Source organism: Passer montanus, unplaced genomic scaffold (genome assembly GCF_014805655.1).
Source record: "Passer montanus isolate IOZ18808 unplaced genomic scaffold, ASM1480565v1 scaffold21, whole genome shotgun sequence".
In the NCBI taxonomy this organism is placed as follows: Eukaryota; Metazoa; Chordata; class Aves; order Passeriformes; family Passeridae; genus Passer; species Passer montanus.
In genome coordinates, this window is record NW_024366703.1 from 2,732,586 (window position 1) to 2,755,369 (window position 22,784).

The 22,784-nt window shown below is 41.2% G+C and overlaps 1 protein-coding gene across 1 annotated transcript; it reads right to left on the reverse strand.

The window, feature by feature from the left end:
* Positions 1-184: 184 nt before the first annotated feature.
* ACTA2 (actin alpha 2, smooth muscle) lies at positions 185-10,841 on the reverse strand. The gene is made up of 9 exons (XM_039708928.1): positions 10,789-10,841; positions 8,122-8,293; positions 6,156-6,284; positions 4,715-4,825; positions 4,166-4,250; positions 3,921-4,082; positions 3,492-3,683; positions 2,402-2,583; positions 185-1,633 (listed from the first exon to the last, which is right to left on the reverse strand). The coding sequence occupies exons 2-9, from the start codon at positions 8,248-8,250 to the stop codon at positions 1,490-1,492; spliced, it is 1,134 nt and encodes a 377-aa protein (XP_039564862.1). The 5' UTR covers positions 8,251-8,293; positions 10,789-10,841; the 3' UTR covers positions 185-1,489.
* Between the last annotated feature and the right edge of the window lie 11,943 nt (positions 10,842-22,784).

Sequence of the window (22,784 nt, forward strand, 5' to 3'; positions counted from 1 at the left end):
TTCACCATTTTGGGAGAGCAGGGATGCATCAGAATCCCTTGGAGAAATGTGTCTTCTCCAGAAACCTGCCAGTAGAAACTTTAAATTGAAAGACACTCCTTATCCTGAAAAGGATTTCCTCAATCTATCTAGAGTTAGATAAAAAGATCTAGACAGAGTTAGAAGGAAGAGCCATACAAAGTTATTTGCTTTTACAAGAGTTTATTTAGTAACTGTTCCAAGAACCTAGATGACATATAATTTAAATAATAAGGTTAGTACAAGGAGGTTTGCAACATGTGCTAACAGTCAGAAGCTGGACAAGATCTGAAACCCTGGGGTTATGAAGACATGGTAAATAACAGGTGCTGTTGCAAGGAGCTTACAGTTTGAAAGGCAACAAGTAACAGGTGAGTGAGGTAAACTATTGAGTTGAGAGAGGAAAATAGGTTAACAAAAATAAATAGCATCCTTTATCCTGAACTCTAATGAATACAGATTGCAGCAAGTTCCTTAGAAGTGACCTTTTCCAGGTCTGTCTCAGTGAATTCTTTATTCATATATATATACTTCTAAGTCAATATTACTGCTTCAGCTTCTAAGCATATATTTCTAGCTGATGTGTTTAAGATTATAAATGGAATCAGAAAAATCACAGAAAAAAAATTGTCAAAATTATTTTAGCTGCTTTGAACACATTACCCCCCCCTTTAAAAAAACAGTTCTGAAAAGAAAGTATATTAAGCCAGCTTAATTACCCTTTAGATCCTGCTAGACATCACAAAATAAAAATAATAGGCTGCACTCATCCTGAGGGCATACAATAGGAAAGTCATATGTTTGACCTACTATTAGTGTTCAGATATGCTCCCAAAGGAACAGGTTTTATTTCTTTAAAGAAAGCACAGGATTGTTGTGGTACATATCATACACCCCTGGGCCATGCACTCTAAGAAATTAGCTTTTCCAGCATGACAGCTGTGAAGTAAGAAGTGATGTGGATAGATAATATTTCTGGATAGAACAGATGCAAAGCAGCGTGCCCATGATATTGAACATGATATTCCTGATATTGAACAGATGCTGTGCTCCTTTGGTACTGCCTAGAATTTGTAAGAACCATGGCTGGTTCTGTCTGCAGATTAAAATGTTTTCTGAGGCTAAACTTTGAGAACATGCAGCCTGACAGGTGAGCATCTTCTGGCATTGGTATAATCGAGCTAAAGGTACCACCATTTCTGTTAAGCCCAGTAGAGTGTAATTATAAATTCATGTCACAAGATGGAGCTTCAAGCCAGCTGTAATGGCATCTGCACACACTCATGGCATGGCTTTTGTTTTTGTTTTAAATAGGAGCAGCAATTTCATAGCATATTTAAAATTTATTTTAAGAAATACACAGTATCCAATTAATTAGATTAATTATGATGAAGGTTTTATGGAATGGAATTATAAGAATGTACTTCCCTGAATACATTCACGCTAAGGAGACATATAAAGAAAAAGCAATTTAAAAGCATTTGCGGTGAACAATGGATGGGCCAGCTTCGTCATATTCCTGTTTGCTGATCCACATCTGCTGGAAAGTAGAGAGGGAAGCAAGAATGGAGCCTCCAATCCAGACCGAGTACTTGCGTTCAGGAGGAGCAATGATCTGTTTAAGAAATAAAACATTAAGTACAACTGTCTACTGTGAATAAAATACATTTTTATACAAAAATACTAAAGCTGTGATATGTGATAGTAACAAAAACACTGTATCTATGTGCTAGTGCTATCCATTGCTGCAAGCAGGAAAGTTTAGAATTTGTTATACAAATCTATACCCTCAAATTCTCTGCCCGACTCAGCCTCCTCAGTGACCCCTGTCCCTGGTGCACTCATGTGCTCCTGAGCATATATGAGAAAAGGGGAGATAATTGCTCTGGAAACACATAATGACAGTCCAGGTGGGCTTGAAAAAAATCAATGACCTATGGAGCACTACTTTTGGTATAGCTGATAAAATGCTTGTAAAGCAAAGAACAGGACTTTTGAAGCAGCAGAACAAAGATTCGTTTGTCAGGGTGTCTTTCTTTTTCAAACTTTAGCCAAAGACAAAACCAGCATTTGCTCTCTTCTGTGTCCATCAGACTAGAAGGGCTGAAGAAGCTCACATACAGCCCCAGAGGAAAATTTATGTTCCTGGGTTCATGCTGTTCTTTGGCCACATTAGGACATTTGACCAAAATCACCATGAACAAGGAAATGAGAGAAAGCTCCTTTCTTCCAGCACCAAAGTTACCAGCTAGTGATTATTTGTTAGGTAATCCAGATGTGATCCAGAATGTGTTAAAAGCACTTAGTTGCACGTTTCACTAGATCATTGAGGACTTTGTAAATGCCAGCTCACATAGTCTACAAATGGTTGCACCCTACATACCTTGATCTTCATGGTGCTAGGAGCCAGAGCAGTTATTTCCTTCTGCATCCTGTCTGCAATACCCGGGTACATTGTGGTGCCTCCAGACAGCACATTGTTGGCATAAAGATCCTTTCTGATGTCTATGTCACATTTCATGATGCTATTGTAAGTGGTTTCATGAATGCCAGCAGACTCCATGCCTGGGGAAGGTACAGAAGAACACTGAGGAAGCAACTCCATACAGAGACTTAAAATTGTTAATGCAGAACTGACATGCTGTTTAGTGACTCTTTGCAAAACATCAGTCTCAGAGCTTTGGAAATCTGGAAATTCATTTTGCAGTTGCCTAAATTATTTGCTTAAGTGTTCCTTAGTGTACAGCCCTCTTCTCTCCCGTACACACAAGTCCTCCATAAAAAGAAAGCTGGGGCTGTGGATCTGCAAAGTTTCCACTAGGATTATGCAGGCAATCTCAGTTGTCCTAAGAATTCCTTATATGGTCTTGGAATAATTTGGTTTTTTTTTTTCTTTTTTTTTTCCTTTTCAAATTAAATCAACTCCGAGACAGAACAGTCAAAATATGTCCTAATACCTCTAGGTATGCAACTGCTTTATCTCTGAGTTGAAATTCTGCCTGTTGGCAGAATTGACACTGGGTTTCTGTGTGACCTAGTTGCAAATCTGTCTTCATGGGTGTTGATTAGCATGGCATCCTCTTGGCTTTGCTCTGAAAAGGCAATGAAGCATGCTTTCGGGATTTGGAGCAGTCTTTTGGAAAAATAAAAGTAGGTCTTGCTGCCTGCATGCCCCTCCCACCTCTTCCCACTCCTGGCAAACACATTCAGACATACAAAATGGCACAGGCTCAATGCCAGAAGGCAGGAATAAACATTGTGGGTTTATTTTGGGAAGGCATTTTGGCTAATTGTTTAACGTGAAGTTCTTCCCACCACATTAATAGACCTATTCTAAAAGATTGTTTTATAATGGGTGCTAGGACACACTCATGTGTAGATCTGGGTGAGTTACTAATGGAGCACAAGCAAAAGGAAATAGGGACTCTGTATTTCTGTGCAGTTTACCAAGGCAGAACAGTCACTGAACCTACCAATGAAAGATGGCTGGAAGAGGGTCTCTGGGCACCGAAAGCGTTCATTTCCAATGGTGATCACCTGACCATCAGGAAGCTCATAGCTTTTTTCCAGAGAGGAGGAAGATGCAGCAGTGGCCATCTCATTTTCAAAGTCCAGGGCCACGTAACAGAGCTTTTCCTTGATGTCACGGACAATTTCACGCTCCGCTGTAAAGAGGATTCAGTCTTTAAAACGGCATTCAGGAATGACCCAGACCTGTTGACTGGTTGTTCCCTTTCATCCTCCAACACCCTCCCCATATTTCAAAAAAAATCCTCTGCTAGTCTTTCAAGGGACTTTGATGTTGGAGACCTTCTCATGCCTATTCAACTGCAGAACTTCTGAGGCTGGTAGAAACACTGCCCATGAACAATGCCCCGTTCTGGCCAGCAGTGTGTCCTTACCAGTGGTGACGAAGGAGTATCCCCGCTCCGTCAGGATCTTCATGAGGTAGTCTGTCAGGTCCCGGCCAGCCAGGTCCAGGCGCATGATGGCGTGTGGCAGGGCGTAGCCCTCGTAGATCGGCACGTTGTGGGTGACGCCATCCCCAGAGTCAAGCACGATCCCTTTGAGATGGCAACACATGGATCATTCCCATCATCCCACGGAACCATTTTAAACATCTGTGCCAGGTTCCCCTGAGGCTTACCTGTGGTACGTCCAGAGGCATAGAGGGACAGAACGGCCTGAATAGCTACATACATGGCTGGCACATTGAACGTCTCAAACATAATCTGAAATGCAATTAAAATAATTGTCTTTAACATTAGAAGGTTTAGCTTAGTTGAAGCAATTTACTGAAAAAGAGGTAGAATACAAGATTGTCTATGCTTGGTAAAAGCAAGAAAGGAAAATACAAAATCTAATTCCAAAAATATTTGTCCTGTAAGGTATCTCCCTGTATACTAATATAGCCACATGCACATATTAAAGATAATTTTGTAATAGGCCTGGGCATAAAAACAGATTAAGATCACAAAGTTTGGACTTACTGGAGTGCTCACATTCAAAGTGGACACAGTGATTTTCTAAGCTATATGTAATAATATGTAAATGTGACAGGTGGTCACTATGTGATTTCCATCTCCCATAACTGAGAGAGACAGACCGCTGGCCAGCGGGACTAACTGGAATGACGACGTTCACATCCTGTTGAATGAAAAGGTTGGACTATTCCATAGCTTTAGTGTGAGCTCACCTGTGTCATTTTCTCACGGTTGGCTTTGGGATTCAGGGGTGCTTCAGTCAGCAGAGTTGGGTGCTCCTCTGGTGCAACCCGCAGCTCGTTGTAGAAAGAATGATGCCAGATCTGAGGATAGTGAGAGAAGCCAAGGGAAAGAAACACCATCAGTCAGCAGCTCAGCATCACTTCCAGGCAGGTACTGAGCTCCAGCACTCTGCTTACAGCTCTAGATATAGGCTGGTGATGTTTGTCATGCAGTTGTTCTTACTGCCTCCACAGAGACTACCAGAACAACTGTAGAAAGAAAAGCACCATCCTCAGGCTTTACTACCAGTAACATATGACACACTTTAAGGACACATAAGGAAAATGAATATGGTACTCTTACAACAGAAAAGACAGAACAGGACACACTTGGTTCCAGCACTGCTATTTCAATAATGACTGAAAGGGAAAACTCTTCCAGAACAACTCAGAGAACATATACAGAGTTCAATAGATAATGGGTCTCTTGACAGTTTCTTCTTCTGATTTGTACAGGCCAACCCAAGAATTCATGAAAATAAATGAAGATAAATGGTATGTGAGGTTGAAAGTCCACTTGTGTTTATCACCTCCACATAACTGGTTCCTACAAGTTGTAAAAATCTGAGGCCAAATGAGGCAGTGAGGAGGTTAATACATTCATAAGATGTAAACCAACCAGAGATTTCAGTCTGAAGGCCAAGAAGTCTTTCCTAAGCTTGTTTTCAAGCTGGTGGTCATTAGGAACTGGTTGATATGTTTGGCATCTAAAAGATTTTGCTTTCAAGCAAATTGTGCAATACTGAGAGTCATTAAGTGCTGGGTTACTCCACACACTTACAGTATGTTGGGATGTCCAGACTGTTCCAAATATCCCTATTTTCACAGAACTACATTAAATGGAGATACCATTTCAGAATCTTAGAAATTATATTATCTGCACAGCCTATGACTATAAACATGATTCTGGAAGCTTTTCAGTCAAATACTGGCTCAGAAATAGATTGCAATGCAATATTGCTAATCTTCCAAGCATTAAAAAGTATGTGTATAAGCACTGCCCTTCTCATCAGAATCACATACATGCTTTGCATTTTTGCAGAAACAGATACCTTCTTAAATTCCATTTTTTACTAGCAAATTGATCCATTCCTTTTTCTTTCTTCCTTTCCTTCTCTCTCCCCCTACCCCCTTCTCAGTAACTAGGAAAGATCAGGCAGGAGTAGAAGAACTCCTAATTACAATTTTGATGTACTCCTACTAATACTTAAGCTTTAGATGCACATTAACCTTCACTGTTAACAAGCTTCTCCTTGAACCATACTGGATAGCATGACACTTTCATCTAAAATTTAGTGGATATTCTGTAAATATTTGATTCAAATAGTTCTGTTTACCAGTAGTACACACGGAATTTTCAAAGCTGAAGTACCTTCTCCATGTCGTCCCAGTTTGTAATGATGCCGTGCTCTATGGGGTATTTCAGGGTGAGGATTCCTCTCTTGCTTTGAGCCTCATCACCCACATAGCTGTCTTTCTGACCCATACCAACCATCACACCCTATAAAATAATACAAATTGTGTTAGTCTCTCAGGGAAAACTGTCATAAAGTAGACAGACAGCTGTGGAATAAATCCAGTTGCCAGTTATACTAGTTACAGCATAGTTTACTAATACTAACAAATGGAGTTGCAATGTGTTGCTCTTAAATTGCCAATATTAAATGTTTGGTTATTAAATCTCTGGAGTCCATATTTCCAGTTAAAGAAACAGAACAAGTACAATATTAAATGCACCATTTATAAAGTGGGAAATAATTAATAATAATTTCATAATAATTATCACTAAACAATTAACATAATAATTATAAAATTATACTTGTATTATTATTCATTATAAAATAATTGTACTTACTTTATTATAATAATTATTATAATTTCTAAAGTGAGAATTCATAAAGTGGGAAAACTGAGTTGTTTTATGTTTGTTATTATTTAGTGATGGACAGTCTGCTAAATGATAATACAGTGGAGTAAAAGCAGAAGGTGATATTGTGCCATCTAAAGGTCAAGATGGAGTGAGACACACTATACATTTCTCAAAGCTTCAATTTCAACATTTTTTAATCCTCAGTTTGAATGCCATCATACTGTAAATAGGGATGGACAATTTAAATCTACTGTTTGGTCTCCTTTACAGATATTTTCATGGATCCTGTAGATATTATTAAAGGACCAGAAGCTGGCAACTACTCTGGATATACACTAGACTCTATGTTAAAATCAGAAATAATGAAAGAAAATATAGTAGGATCCTTTAAGTGCACAATACTCCTATCAGAACTTAGTCATTAGAGATTTCAAACCTTAGCATCTCTAAATCCATGTCTTAAAATCAGGCATCCCACCTTTGCAATTTTTAATGGGATGATCCATTCTAAATGATTAGGAAAGAAAGTTTCTAGAAATCTGTATTTGTTTCCACTGTAACTATATGGCTTGGTTTTGAGCAATTGTTATCATTTACACTAGCTACAGATGGTGGCATTTGAATGCACTTTTCAAATTATGGCAATTCCTAGAGGCAACAATTAGCCCTGTCCTAGTTTCTTTATTGAAAGGCAGGTATTTCTCTGATCCTGGAGAACTTAAAATGCATTTGCTGGGCATATAAAATCTTCATCTTGCAAAGAGCTTGCCTTTCCCCTCCAGGGCCTTGGGTGACACAGAAGCAATTAGGTGGATCTGTTAATTACTTGGATTAGTTTGTTGTGACCTAGACAAGCTGCTCTAATTCATGCTTATGGTGATCTGTCTCATAAACTCTCTATAATTAACAGCTCAGGTAATAAATGTATTCTGCAAGCTATTAAAATAGAGTGGAATGCATTGTACACTCAAATGTAAAGCTTGAAGCTAAGGAAACTCAACCCTAGACAGGTACCTATTTCTGGTACAGCTTAATGAATAAAGTCAGAAAGGTTAGGAGAAAGCTAACTGAAAACTTCTGCTTCCTCATTTAGTTTTCCACACATTACTTATTATCAGCTTTAAGGGCAGCCAGAATTTCCCTGTGTTGGGCTTATTTGGATATTGGGTTGGGTTTCTTTAACCTGGTTTTACTCACCAAGTTCTCTGGGTGATTCAAAATTAAGGGGCAGGGAAAAGGTGGCATAGAAGGGAGTGAAAAATTTTAAAAGGATTCCTTTACAAGGCAAGATACCTCCCTTGATTCAGGTGAGTGCAGTGCTGGACTCATTTTGCCTGGAAATACTGTGTTACACAGATCACCCCGGGCTGGACTAGCCCCAGACACAGATGGCCCTGGCTGAAGAGCTGGGGACAGGGCAGCAAAGCCTTCTACAAGCCCAGTAAGAACAACCAAAGTAGTCCATCACCTGATGCCTGGGACGACCCACAATGGACGGGAAAACGGCTCTTGGAGCATCGTCCCCAGCGAAGCCGGCTTTACAGAGCCCTGACCCATTGTCACAAACAAGGGCAGTGCTGTCCTCTTCCTCACACATCTTCTATGGCAGAGCCTGCTGGCCTTCCAGACAGAAAACAACCCTGTGAAAACAGCAGGGAAGAATTAAATCAAAACCAAAAATCACAGTCAGGTAGCAGAGCCCCCCTGGCTACCAGAACCTGCAAGGAGGGGAATGGCCCTGGGCACAAGGATTCAGGGCTGTGGGAGAGAATGGGCTTCCTTCTGGAAGCATGAGAGGCATCAACCATGTCTGTGTGCACTAGAGATTATTCAGGGAATTCCAGAGGAGACTTCCCACCCTGCGGCACGGGCAGAGAGATCAGGGAGCAGCAAATGTTTATCTAAATTTGGTCTCAGAAATCCATGGCTGGGGGAGGGAGATAAAAGAGAACACTGGACTGACAGCTGCAAAAACAAAGATTCGTTTGCATTGAATTCAGCACAACTTCTCCTGCTCTTCTATCATCCTGACAAAATCCTGACACTTGTGGATAGCTGTTAAAAGGTAAGAGCACTTCAGTTTCCCCTTCTAGTCTTGGGCTTCCTAAAAACTAGCAACATTAAATGCTATGCATGTACCAGGGGTGTTTTCCTGATGCAGATATTAATCCACTGGTGAAGATGGCCAATTAAGTTTACATTTAACATTTAAAAAAGGTAGAAATTTTCCAAATAAAAAGGGGAAAAAAAAGAAGCAAGTATTTTTCAGTTCTCCCCTAATCAGTCAGAAAAATAAACCCACCTTTAAAATTAAGTCAGAGACAATATGTGTTTTAAAAACAGGTCATAATATCTGCTCTATCATCATTTCAAAGCAGATAATAAACTACATTTGTAGAGTGACAGAACAATTTATGTTGGCTCCTTGGCTCAGTAAAAAGAAACTGTTTTCTTCCTCTGGCAACGGGAAGATAATACGGGTAATAAAAATGCTTTGAAGGCTTTGTATTGAAGTCAATTACAGAAACAAGCACGGAATACCAGGACTCAAGAATAACTATTTGCTCACAATTTATAGCGTGGTAGGGAATCACTTGGCCCACTCCAAGCCTGGGTTTCCATGCAGAGTTCAACAAATTGCAGTGTGTTAACAGCTAAGGGAGACAGCTGTCATCCACGGACCAGCTGGCTCCACATGCAGCCTCCAAAACCTTCTGCTGCAGGAATACTGGAAGTGCAGGCAGAAATGAGAATGGGGTCAGCAAGAGCCATGGCCAATGAGCAAGGGAGGCCACAATCTGTTTGGCCTCTACAATGGATGGAACAAGCACAGACAGTTCTTCCAAATGCTTCACTTGAGATCCTCTGTCTCTCCCAGCCAGGCAGCCACGAGACATGGCTGCAGCCCTGCTCCTGCAGGCTGCGTGGGCAGAGCTCCCAGGAGAAGACCAGGATAGGGAAATCCTAACTTTGTATTCCAGATATTTTTTCATTTTAACTGTGGAAGGAAAGTAAGTTGCAAATTTTTCATTTATTAAACTCGTTAGGCTCTTTATATTAAAATGTTTACTGAATGGAGTACAAATGTTATCTAACATGAATGAACAGCCTGGTTTGGACAAACCATTTCCTAATTAGGAAATATGCTTTTCAGCCGTCTGTTTTTGGAACAGCGTTTGAGGTCAGGGGGGTTGCTCAAACCAATGCAGCTAATGCAATGCCAAAAATCACTTGGGGGAGGGGAAGAAAGGGGCAGGAAAGGCTACATTTCTGAGCTTAGTGAACTCTAAATGAAAACCATATTTAGTAATAAAGCACAAAAAGTTGAAAAATCAGACAGAGGGCTCTGCTACCAACGAGTGACTTACAGCTCAGAACTGCCATGGCAGGCAGTAGCAAGATCTTAGAGCAGCAAATGTCACTGAGTGCTGTGAAGAAAGGAAATTTTTCTCCCAAGTAAACAGTACAGTCTTTAGCCTCTTACTTCTCCCTGTTTTACATGCAAATATAATCAATCACCTCCCCCATCTCCACAATAATTTATAGAGAGAACTCCAGCTCCACAAGTGCTGCGTGTAGCCTGTTTGTTAATGAATGTTTGGCATTTTACAGAACAGTAGTTTCATATACATAGAGACAAGGATGAATACACATGCACCCTCACTTTATCCTATTAGACACTGCTGATTTGCATACTTCCAGCTGTCACATTGCACAAAACACTCTTGCACCTCACACTTGATTGAAAGCACTGAAGCAAATCTGCTAGGAAACACTACTACACACCCCATCAGGAGCTCTGTCCCAAACCAACACCCCAATGTCACACGGGTTCATTTAAACCAGAGTACATCTGCAATTCCAGCAGTAGCATTACACAAACCATTTCTTCATACAGTTGCTGAAGTGCTGGTAGAAGCAGTAAAATTATTAGGGTAGAACCTTTCCTTTCAGAATATAAAATAAAGACAACTCAGTATAGATACTAAAAGCATTTTATCAACTCAATTCTAATAAGTCTTTTAAGCAAATTACAGCACAGCAGTACGTCCTCCTGAACAGCTTCCACTCGACATCATTTAATTGAAATCCTCCAGCAACCTGTAAATCATGCCATTGGTTCCGTGCCACTTACCCTGACAGCGCTTGGCTGAGGATGGCTGCTCTAGGGTGGTACACTCTGTATCTGAAACCTCAGGGGTTATATAGCCCCTTCAGCTCCTCTCCTCCCACTAGCCTCCCAAACAAGGAGCAGAGACAGACAGAGACAGAGCTGAAGTCTCTAACAAAACCATATAGGGACCTTAATACAAAAAACTCTAATCTGGGTGGCCACAGGCCCTGGGTCTCTTCCACTGCATTCCAGTGTAGAGCTCATGAAACAGGAGGAGACTTTCAGCTGTGTAAGATAAACACTTTAAGACTTCAGGAGAGTTGCTAAAATGCAGAGAGTGTGTGCCCGCAGTAGACATCCTCTGGCAGGAGGATCATGTGTTCAAACAAGAGAGGTCCAGGACTCCACAGTAACATCCAAGAAGCAGAATGAGAAATCTTTAGAGCAGTCATTTATAACATGGAAGGTCTTTTTAAACAAGCACCTTGCTGTCATTGAAGATTTTGATAAAAACAATGAATAAATATTTTTGGCCAGCTAAACAGCTGCTCACTTTTTTCTATGAAGTCTCTTTAAAAGCTTATCATTTTGCTTGTATGAGAAATATTGCCCACAGGCTTAAGGATAGTAAAAAAAGACCTGCTGTTTTACAAGGCTCACAGAGAAATCCTTGAAGGTTGTGAAAATGTTCAGTGAAAAGATTGTTATGATCCTCCCTGGTCTGTGATGGGTTAGAATCCACTCTGTTTCTGTGAAAGCTTATTTTCCAGCTTTAGGCTCTGCAGGCCAAATTTGCCCTAGAGCTGCTCCACTGATGCCCACAAATCTGGACTGTCAGAAACTCACACCCCAAATTGTTCATAATAAGGTTATTGAATTTTATAACCCCAGCTATCTTTTTCACTGAACAGACTTTTAACAAACAAAGGAACAGTTCTCACTGTACAAGTTATTTTCAGCACAGGCCTGGATTTCTGCAGCTGTAGCCAACTGTTCTGTGGACAGATTAATTCTGGTGAGGCAGCCCTTTCACAGCCAACAATGTTTTGTCATTAAGTTTGTACAACAGATGAGAAACAGCATCTCTTAACTCCAATACTAAGCCTTACAAATTCAAAAGTTCTCCAAGCACACAAGCCAAGAGAGATGTGATAATCCAAGTGAGATCCTTGCTTTGCAAGTCTTGTTGCAACAGGGAGAGGCACTGTGCATTTGTTTATGGAGTGCTGGCTGCCTGAGTAGCTTTCATGCAAGAAAACCTCCAAGGAAACCACAGTGAAAGTTTTTCTGATGTGAAAATCTAAGGAGTAAGCTACTAGCAGAGATAGTAAACAGGCAGAATTATGGATTGAACACCAAAAGGAATTCAACTTTTAAGGAAAGGAACTTTTAAGGAATGTAACTGCTTTGGAGAGTCAGAAACAGAAGCTAACAAGAGCTGGAACGTGAGCCATGCAAAAGCTATTTATTATTTCACTTCCATCATCAGGGCAAAAGAAAGAAATAATCAAAAAAATGAAAGAAAAAGAAAGGAAGAAAAAGAAAGGGGGGAAGAAAAAGAAAAAAAATGGGCAAGAAAAAAAAAATCCATTGAGGTAAGCAACCCATTGAGGATCTAAACAGGCCCTTTTTTGCATATCTCCAACTGACATTCGAAGGACAGCCAAAACCAAATTCTTTCTTTTTAAACAACACTCAACAACATAGCTGAGAAAATTTGCATACCTCATATAGAACATATGGTATTAGATTAGGGAACCTTGGTGAAGGGAAGGGGAATTTCACACAGCAGAACCCTTCAATACAGTATCATGTCTGATTTAGATACAAACATCAATTACCTTCCTGATCAGAAGAATCACACTCCAAGGTTTTCAGAAACATCATCCTTAAATGCCTAGACTGGGACAAAGATTGAAAAGAATCCAAACTTTCTGCTTTACTGAGCAGAAGTTCACAATCCCAAAAAAACTTGGTGGTGATTGTACTATGGTGGGTACAGCACAAGTGAGATTGCAGAGCCAAGTAAACACCTTCAGCACAGCTGGTACATCACCCACACTGCTCCTTGGCACAGCTAGAAATACAGGCAACAGTTTTCTACCTTTGAGAACACAAAGAAACAGTGGCCACGCAGACACCAGAGACTGGACCTCTGTTAAGCTTCATCATGGTTGCTGTAACCTTACCCTGGTGCACACCACAATCACTGCTGGTGGCAGCAGCAGCCCCTTGGCTGCTTTGAGAAATGGTTATTTGGGTGGGGATCACACATCACCTTCCCCGTCATGGGCACAGGGGATTTCAGGGTGCTCATGAAAAAGGTACAGCTGACACCAGGCAGGTGTTGATATGGTGATACAGAGCAAACACCAGCTCTTTGGAAGGAGCTGCCCTTTGAAGGATATTTGTTAGAGACAGGCACAGGCAGACTAGAAGGAAGAAGTAAGCCCAGAGGCTGACTGAGCATAGTGAAAGAATAGACAACAACAGCAGAGGGAAAATGAGAGGTGCTGCCCAGCCACAGCTCCAGAGCACAATGAAGAGCAGTGCTCAGCAGGCAGCTTGTCTCTGCAGTGGGACATTATGGAAAAAGCCAGGGCAGGAAGGAAGGAAGGCAAACAGGTGAACTATACAAGGAAATTAGGTCAGTCCAGCTCCAGGGACATTATAGAATAAAAGAATTTCTTTTCTTTTTAGTGGCTCCATGCTGAAGTTATGATCACAAAAATATTTCTATACATAAAAGCTCATGTGGAAAAAATGGCATTAGTAACTTACACCTTTCTTCTCAGTAACTTAGGTCATTGCCAGAGGGGATGGGATTCTTCCCAAAAAGGGAAGAATGAACTTGGCATGAGACATGAATGAGAACCTAAAAAGAATTGCATAGAAAAATCTGAGAATCAAGCCTAGGTGCTGGGGATCAAACCTCTGAACCTTCCTCTGCAGCTATGGAGAAATAAGAGCTCATCTGAAAAATATCTATATATATGGAGTGGGGCTTTGGGTTTATTGTTTGTTTTTCAAGGAAAAGAACAAAACACCATTCCTGAAAGTAGTTTAGCTTTCCCTCTGGAGGCCACTTCCAACACCAGCTTCTGCTGCCTTTCAGTCCTTATCCCCCTCATTTGTACAGAAACTGCAGAGCACAATTTGCCTGGTGTGTCCATACCCCAAGGTTCTTGCTCTTTCTTTGTATTCACAGCCAAAACCTGGGGTTTTTATTTAACTCCCCTGAGAACTTCTTAGGTTTTCCATGCTAAACCTTTTTGCAGTTTGCATCACAGGAGTTTGTCTGGAGTACAATAACAGAAAGAAAAAGAAGAGGAAAACTAATTTTGCCTCTCTCTTCAGCATCTTTCCTCCTGAACTCCTAGTAGAGATACTAGCAAAGCTCCAATGCACATTGGGAACTGTTGACTCCTATTGGCTTCCAGCATCTTTCCCTGTATCAATGGAAATTTAGCTATGCCTTCCTTAAGTTCTTTATTTTCAGAAACTGTGGGTTGCCATATGGACACAAAGTGTGCCTGGGGCTCCTCAGCAGCAGGAGCTGTAGGAAATGGCCAAAAGAATGCCAGCTCAGGGGCCCAGCACCAGTGGGTAGATGCCATACTTTTTTGGTAAAGGAGGACAGAAGCTGCAGGCTTATCCCAGTCTATAGAAGAATGTGAATAAAGTAATCCCTTTGCTTTACTTTATAAGGGAAAACAACTTCTGAGTTGTGCATGGAGACCTTCCTGCCTCCATCCAATTGGCTGTTTAGGAATGAGGCTCTGCTAAATATGTCTCTGGCTCCTTTTTATTTGGGGATTCCTTTCATCTTCGTAACATTAGCAGAATCTCTAAATGTTTTGGTTTGTCTGGCTTCAGGCCCTCTCCTCTATCTCATTGATAGGCTTGACACATCCCCACCCCCTATTTTGAGAAAGACAGGAATAAATAAGCTGTAGGGAGCAGAAAGTCACTCCAATAACCTGATTCATTGCAGCTGTCACACAGTAAGCATCTGTAAAGTGTCAGATTAACCATAAACTGTCAGACCCATAGATTAGCTTTCTCTGTGATTGTCAGGCTCCTGCAGCAGTCACTCTCTAATAGCTAAGACAAAATTGCTCTAATCATTTTCAAATACAGCAGTTTTCAGCCTTCAAAGTTTGGGAAATAGTTTTGGTTGTGCTTTTCAAGAGCTAGAGGAGACAGTGTTTGCCGTCTGGGCCTTTTAAGTAGGCTGATGAAAAATATTAATTCACAACCTTCCTTCATCTTCTTAGCAAGGTATCTTCCTCTATGGTAATGTGGTAAAATTATCCTTCATTCAAAATCAAAGGAGCATGTTCAAAGTAAAAATGAGATAATGTCTCCCTCGTCATCCTTCTTAGATAAATAAATAGTACATAAGCACAAGTCCTGCTGGGTCAGGCTGATATCCATATAGCTCAGTATCTTGTGTCTGAGATTTCCTGCTAGCAGATGCTTGGAAACAAATGGGACACCTACAGTGGTAATTTTCTTCCTATATCCTCTCTCCTTCCTTATGTAAAGCAGAAGGATTTCTTGAGACAGGAGTATGCACCCATATCCTCATGCATAAGAGATGCAGATATATTTCATATTTTCCCTCCATAAATATGACTAGTTTAAATACATAGCTTTGAATGATCTTCAAGATTTTTTTAGTATTATTTTGTAGAAATAAACACTGCATTTTATCTGCAAGCCATCTCCCGTTGCTCACAATCTCACTGGTGTAGACATCCCTAATGTTATGAGGAAAGCAACAAATATATCAGAAAGATAGTCAAAGAAACATTGTCTATACCAAGAGCTGCAAATGCAGCAGAGGTGCTGGGTAAGCCCTCAGGCCTCTGGCCAGGGCAGAGCTCTGACCCACTGTGTGCAAACTATCAGCAGCACCTCAGCAGCCGGGTCACAGCTCACACTGACACAGCTGTCCAAAATGGCACTGAAGATAAGGCCTCACAACAATGTGAAATAATAATTGGAACATCTCCCAAGAGCCAGATTCCCCATGATGATTAGAAACCTCTGCAGCAGCAAGCTATCCAAACTGGCCAAAATGTAAACGGCATCTTCCCACCACAGCTCTGTGGAAAACAAGTGCTGCTCTTCTAGGGAAGTCAGACCCACAGAGCCTGTGTGTGGGACAGGGAGGGCTCAGGGGTCCTTCCTCCCCAAAACTCCCAGCTCCACAACCAACACATTCCCAGACTGACAGCAGCAAGGATACAAGTCCGCCTCCACATTTTTGCAAGTGTCTGTCCACTTATTATCTTACCAAGAGCAAGATTTCAAGGGGAGCTTGCACATTGTAAAAAATCAGATGGTTCCCTTGAGAGAAACTTTCTGGAAGTGAGTTTCGTGGAGCTATTGCTGACAGATTAAGCTTGTGGTCTGTGAATGCTTGGTTATATCACAGCTCAACTCCTGTGTCAGCCAATATTCCTGGTTCTCCAGCAAAGCATGAGGAGGAGGACCTCTACAAGGTCCTCAACAAGGTAATTTCTTTCACTAGCAAATCTAATAATTTGCTGTAGTGCCAGAGTTTCGCTTTTTGGCTCTAGATGATGGCAAACTGTGGAGTCACTCTCACCACAAATGTCACCAAGGCGGTACCTGCCTCCCCCAATGGCCCAGCCCTGGTCTCCATTTCTTGCTCCTAGCACTGGGTTTAGAACATTCGGAGTTTAAGTGTCATTGTCGGGCAGCACAAGGAGATGTGGCAACTTCCCTGTCTTCTGTATGAGTCACTCAGCACAACCTACAAACAGCTGAGAGCACAGCCGAATTATTTTTTTTTAAACTTCACAAGAACCACTGAATAACAGTGAAGGAATGAGCGTTAAGTGGCAATAAACTAAAGAATGTACAAAATATACCAGAGGAATTCTAAATTCTATCACCTTTGTGACTAAAGTGAACACATACTTTTAAAAATACCTTTGGATAAAAAGGAAGCCCACTTTTGGAATTGGCATGCCATTAAATGAAAGTGTGTGCTGTTACAGGAAAAAGTAAAAAGTAATGTGGCAAATGCAGTCATATTGAATACATGTGCATTTTCTGTATCAGAAAAAAGAAGTCAGAAGTCAATTCGAAAGTTTGCAAAAACTCTTTGGGGTTTTTTGGATTTCAACTGCACTGCAAGAGGACGTTAAAAGAGCCATCAATAAAGTTGGGCATAGACATTGCAGCAGGCATGAATAGCCTGCATCCACACAGGTGTTACAAATAGGCCCAAGTGCCTCCAGAAAAATCAACACTTACTTTTATTAGCCCTTAAAAATGCTTGTGGGGTTTTCCCCAGGAAGAAAGGCAGTTTAACAAAAATTTCAAGCATGTAATGACAAGAAGTAGCTAATTACAAACATGCCAGATGAACACACCACTATAAGTCAACCTATCACAGCTGCCAATACAGAATTCAAACAACAAAAATAAAAGGATAAAATATAATAAACATTGAAAATAAGACTGTATAAAAATTACTTCTTGTGAATTTTTTGAGGAATATTATGAACATAGTTGTAAAAGCCCTCTAAACCCCTTTACATTCTAAAACATTAAAAAACCAAACAACTGCAGATCCAACATATACAGAGTAGCATGAGAACTGCCTCTGAAGCCTTACAGCACAACAGTGCAGGGAAATCACTGCTGAGTGGGTGGAATTCCGTGGGACCCAGCACTGGCTGTACACCTTAATGCCTTTATCAGCGATCTGAACAATAACATAAGTTACAGAAAAAGGTCACAGATGAAATCTGTGTGAGCATGTATGTATTCTGATAACTTGCTACAACCTACACTACAGATCTAAGATAAAAGAGAGTTGTCTCCAACAGAATCCTGTTTATAATAGGAGAATTATTTATAATAGGAGAATATTATAGAATAAATAGAGAATTCATCATAGGAGAAGGTTCTTTGCATTGTGACTTGTGCAGAAGGTTCCCACCCCATGGCCCCATGGCACTTTTGCTGAATGCCATTTTGGCTGATGAAAACACACCCTGAAACGTGGTGCCTAACCCACTGCAGCTTGCAGGAAGAACAGAACTTCGCTGGAGCTCTCCTGTGCCCTGTGTGCAGTGCCAGCCTGCTCTGTCACACCTCCCTGCACTCATCCTGGCTGCTGCTTGGCCCTGGGACCTCCTCCTGTTACAAAGTGTGGTGCCCCAGGAGACAGACAGCTGATGATGGCTTAGCACACAGCTGTGTCTCATGCTGTAGAATATTCCATTTATAAACTGCTCCCCAAAGGATGCTAAAGCCTCACAAGAAAACTGAAGCAGGCAGGCTTTTGGTCCTTGATTGCAGATGTATCTCAGTTACGTAAGGTTGTTTCTTCTTCCTCTTTCTTACAGGCAGCCATAAGAACTGCGGAAAAGTACAGAAAACCTGCTATTTTTGTTCAAAAATTTCATTGGTTTTCTGAAAGTGTAAAAGCATTTTCCAACCAAACTTAAGGTTTTCTTTTCCTCTTCCACTAAATGTGTTTTACATGCCCAGCTTTAATTGCTTGCTCAAATTCCCTTACAGGCCAAAGAACAAAATTTTGTTCCTTTCCTTTTATGACTGTAAGGAAGACTTAGATACATAATTCTGAAACAAACATAACATGCTCCTGAAACATGGAAAAACTCAGAATTCTCTAAAGCTCTTCCTCATTCCAGCCCATTTCAGGACCAATTATTGTACCACTGGTCTCAAGGGGGATGAAAACTGTCAGGACTCAGGTCTAGTCTGCCATTGGGAGATTTCTGCCAACTCAACTGCTTTTTGATCCATTTCTGTTCTTCTTGTAAGCCAGAAACATCACTAAAAAAGAGACAAGTCTCAGAATTATAATTTCCACCATGTTGTCAGTCCTGTAAGTAGTTCCTGAGTTTTCTTTCTTTCAGTTCCTTGCTAGCAACTTGTTGAAGGCATAGTAACTCCTTTCACTGCTGCAAAACACTGCTGTACAAGGATCCTGAAAATGCCTGGATAGTTTCCACATCAGGATACCAGAACTATGTACAACTCTTCCAGCTCCCTAATTAAAGCCTGTTACTTACTGCATTGTATTTAGCTGTCTCTGGGAATTCATTTACAAGGTCAAAAGCTCAGACCTCTTCAATATAGTATAAATCATTTCCCTGCACACTGATTACTCTGCACTACACAGCATGAACTCATTGTTTAATAAAAGGAGAAAATGATGCAATTAGCAGATCTTCAGCACAAACACATCCCCCTTTCTGAACTGCATCTAAACAAAACAGTGTTGCTATAGCATTTTATTGCATTAGAGACTGAACACCACTCACTGCAAATGAGTGAGGCCTTCTCAGGAAAAGGGGCTGGAAGGAACAGGGGACAACCACACTTGGGGAAAAAGGGCTAACATCTGTGTTCTTTTACTCTGCATACAATACAAGCTACTGTTTTCATGAGGGCTAAACCTTCCCTATCACCTTGCTTTTAATAACTTATTATCCTTTTGTAACTTGTCTTTGTCAGATCCTGTTTTTCAGATGGGCCCCCTGAAGAGAAAACGCGGGGTTTGTACCAGGTCACTCAGGAATAGTGGGGCAGTAGCTGCCAGGACAAGGAATAAGCTCCATGTACCAACAGCCTTTCACTGCACCAAGCTGTGACACTCCAGGCTCTGCCATGTGCCCAGTGCAGGACAGACCACGCTGCCCCTTCAGGGAGCTGATGGAGAAGGGGCTGGTGGCCAGCCCTGCGTCCCCTGGAGAGGCAAATCCCCGGGTATTGACATATCTTTACATATTCTTTATGCTTAGGTAGTGAAACCTTAGCTTCAATCAAGGCAATATCAAAATTACCATTGATCTCAAAAAAAAAAAAACCAAACAAAAAAACCAACCAAAAGACATGACTCTCTGAAGTGAATAAATGAAAGATGAGAATTCAGTCCAAAACCTCTGCTTCCAGAAGATAAGACAATTTTCCTACACTAATAGCAAAGGCATGTGACTTCCTCTTCATTTCTCCTATGAAACTGAGGAACTGCTCTCCTCTCAGCTGGCTGCTTGCAGGCAGGGAGGTTTCTGAGAATCCCCAAGCTGGGAGAAACCTATGGGAAACCTGTGGCTTTGAGAGCCATGGCCTGCACTACCACCAGACTGCTGCCCATCCCAGGGAACCAGAAATGCCTGTTCTGCTGTCCATCCCTCTGCAGCCCCTCATGCCATTCCTGCATCTGAGCTGGCTGACAGCAGGAGAGACAGCTACTGTGCAGTGTGGAAAGGATGCCTCTTTCAAAAGAAAACAAGTATTTGAGAAATTATTCAGCTGAAAAATAACACTGATGTCTTATCTGGGAATTGAACAGACTGCTTCAGACAGCTAGCATCACTGCATTCCTTCTCCTAGTGACCACCCTTAGAGATGCACAGCTATCCAAGCACATAATTTAATTGCTGATGAGAACCACCGACAGAAAACAATCCACTGCACTTTGACAGAAATATAAATCACTCTGTACTACATACTCAATCCATTTGCTACAGCTCACAAAACCTTACTATGCAGTGGGCTGTGCAGCTGAATAGAGAAAATATGACTCACTCCTGCAGCTTCAGCAGCTAGCCAGGCCTCTCTTCTGTTTGTGCAAATGTGTGGTGGCAGTGGGGGAGTTGGTGAAGGCAGGAAACAGTGATAACCCTCTGACCTCCAAACTTTGTTCCTGCCACAACAGCCCCTCTCTAGCAGGATTTAGCTGTTGAGCATCTACCTGAAGCACAAGTCCTGCTGGCAGGCACACAGCTGTGCCCAGGAGACAAACACCCAGAGAAGGATCACTGCAGGCTGTTCTGGCTCTGATGTCACAGCGGATGCCAAGCTGCATCTGAGATGGTAGTGGGAGGGATAAAGCTTTTCACATCACTGTTGTGTCTTCCCCACCCCCAAAGTATTTCAAAGGTTAAGTGATATCAAAAGAAACCAAACCAAGTGTGTTTGGAGTCTCAGCCACACGACACTGCTTTTATCTAAGCCTGTTAGTTTTACTTATCAGATGATACCCCAGAAAGAGAAGCATGACAGAGCAAAGCAAAACAGTGGAACTGAATTCCAAACTTGTAATATTTCTTACAATATCAGAAACTACAGCATGTTAAGACCCTTCAAAATGTTTCCTTTAGCTTGTCCTCCTCACTACCACATTTAATAAAATTTGTTTTCTTTAAAATTATAAGGAAAACTTCCTTGAAGTGTGGCTCTTTGAGCATCACTTACTCAACATGGGAAATGAAGCCATCTGGTGCACCTGTTAAGGCCATCTTCAGATTAAAGGTCAAAAGCAGAACTAAAGATGTCATTTTATTCACACTTAGCTTTTAACTTCAGACATTTCTCTATAGATTTTTTTTTTCCTCTTTCATCCTTAGCACAAAGATTCAGGCTTGGATTTATCTCACAAATGGAAGAAACCCACAAATTAAATCAGCAGTGCTCTGTCCAGGCAGTAGCTGAAGGGAAAAGGTTTGAACAATTCCTCACTCACCTCTGAAGAACGTTTAGCATCCCTAGCACATTATCTGCAAACCTTTTACAGTTGATCTCTTTCACATTTGACAGTCAGCATTTGCAGTGCACCAAGCTTTGAAAGTATAAAGCTTAATCTTAGTAATAGCATCTTCAAAAAACAACTAAGACAAATTTGCTTGAAAAAAAAAAAGAGAAAATATCACCAGGCAGCCTCTGAAACAAAGCTGTCTGCTGCAAGATCTGGATGGATACAGAGCTCTGCAAAACAACTAAAACAGATGCACTTACAATCTATCAAGTCACAAAGTCAAACTTTATGTCAGTCCATGCAACGTGCAAAATATTTGGTAAATAATGCAGCATTTAGAATTTCAGCACTCCCTTGTACAGAGCACACACAGAGGACTGGGACAGGATGGTCCCATGTCTAAAATAAAGTCAATAATCAACCCTAAGACAGAAACACATCTACATTTATGGTAAGGTTATGGTGATTGGCTGTAGGAGCTACCAGGCATTCAGCCAATTTTCTTTTCCAGTCTAAGGAAATGCTCAGTTTGTTTGAAAAATGCCTTTTTTTTTTTTTTCCTGCTGTGAAGAATGCATTGACGTCATCAAACTGGGTCTGTTGAACAAAAGCATGGATCCAGGGTTGTGTCAGGAAGTTAAATTATGAGAAAAAGGACACACGTCTGTTTCAATTTTCTTTAAGGATGACAGGGTTTATGGCCAGTTCTCCTTTATCACCTTCTCCAGAGGAGAACTGCTAGAGGACACAAGTCGCTTGCTATGAGTTTTGGTTTCCACTCTGTTTTCTTCTAGGCTGGTTTTTTGTTTCCATTCTGTTTTCTTGCTAGTGTGGGGTTTTTCAGATAAACAGTAGCATCTATGGCTCCACAGGAGGGTATATCAGATCACTGTTACTTCTGAGAGAAGTACACTGCATGCCAGAACACCCTGATCTGTGATTTGATGCAGCATCAGGCAGCACCCTCATGAAAAAACCCCACAGGGTCTTCATAAACCCCTCTGGTCTCACCCTGCTTTCCCTCTTCTGTGCTGTCATGTCACATTCTCCACACACAGAACAGGGTGTTAGGGCCAGCAAAGCACTTCACTGCCACATCACCTGACAAAGAACCTTCCACTGCACCACAAACCTGGGTGATTGGAAGGAGTGGTTCACAGTGGTTTGTGAACAAAGGGAGAAGGGCAACCTTCAGCTGTCAGAATCTGGCCACACCACACTGCAACAAATAGCCATATTTACAGAGGTTACACATCTTCTCTGGTCTATGAGACCGTAATGCAAAGGGTGCAGCAAGGTCACTGTTCCAACTTTTCACAGAAGATATGGAAAATAATACAACAGCATAAAACTGTATTGGGCAAGAGATGATTATTTAAAGACTGATACCGCTCTGAAAATTTCCCAATAGTGCTAGCTGTTGCTTGTGACATGAGTCACATCACTGAAGAGGTTTGAATCAAAG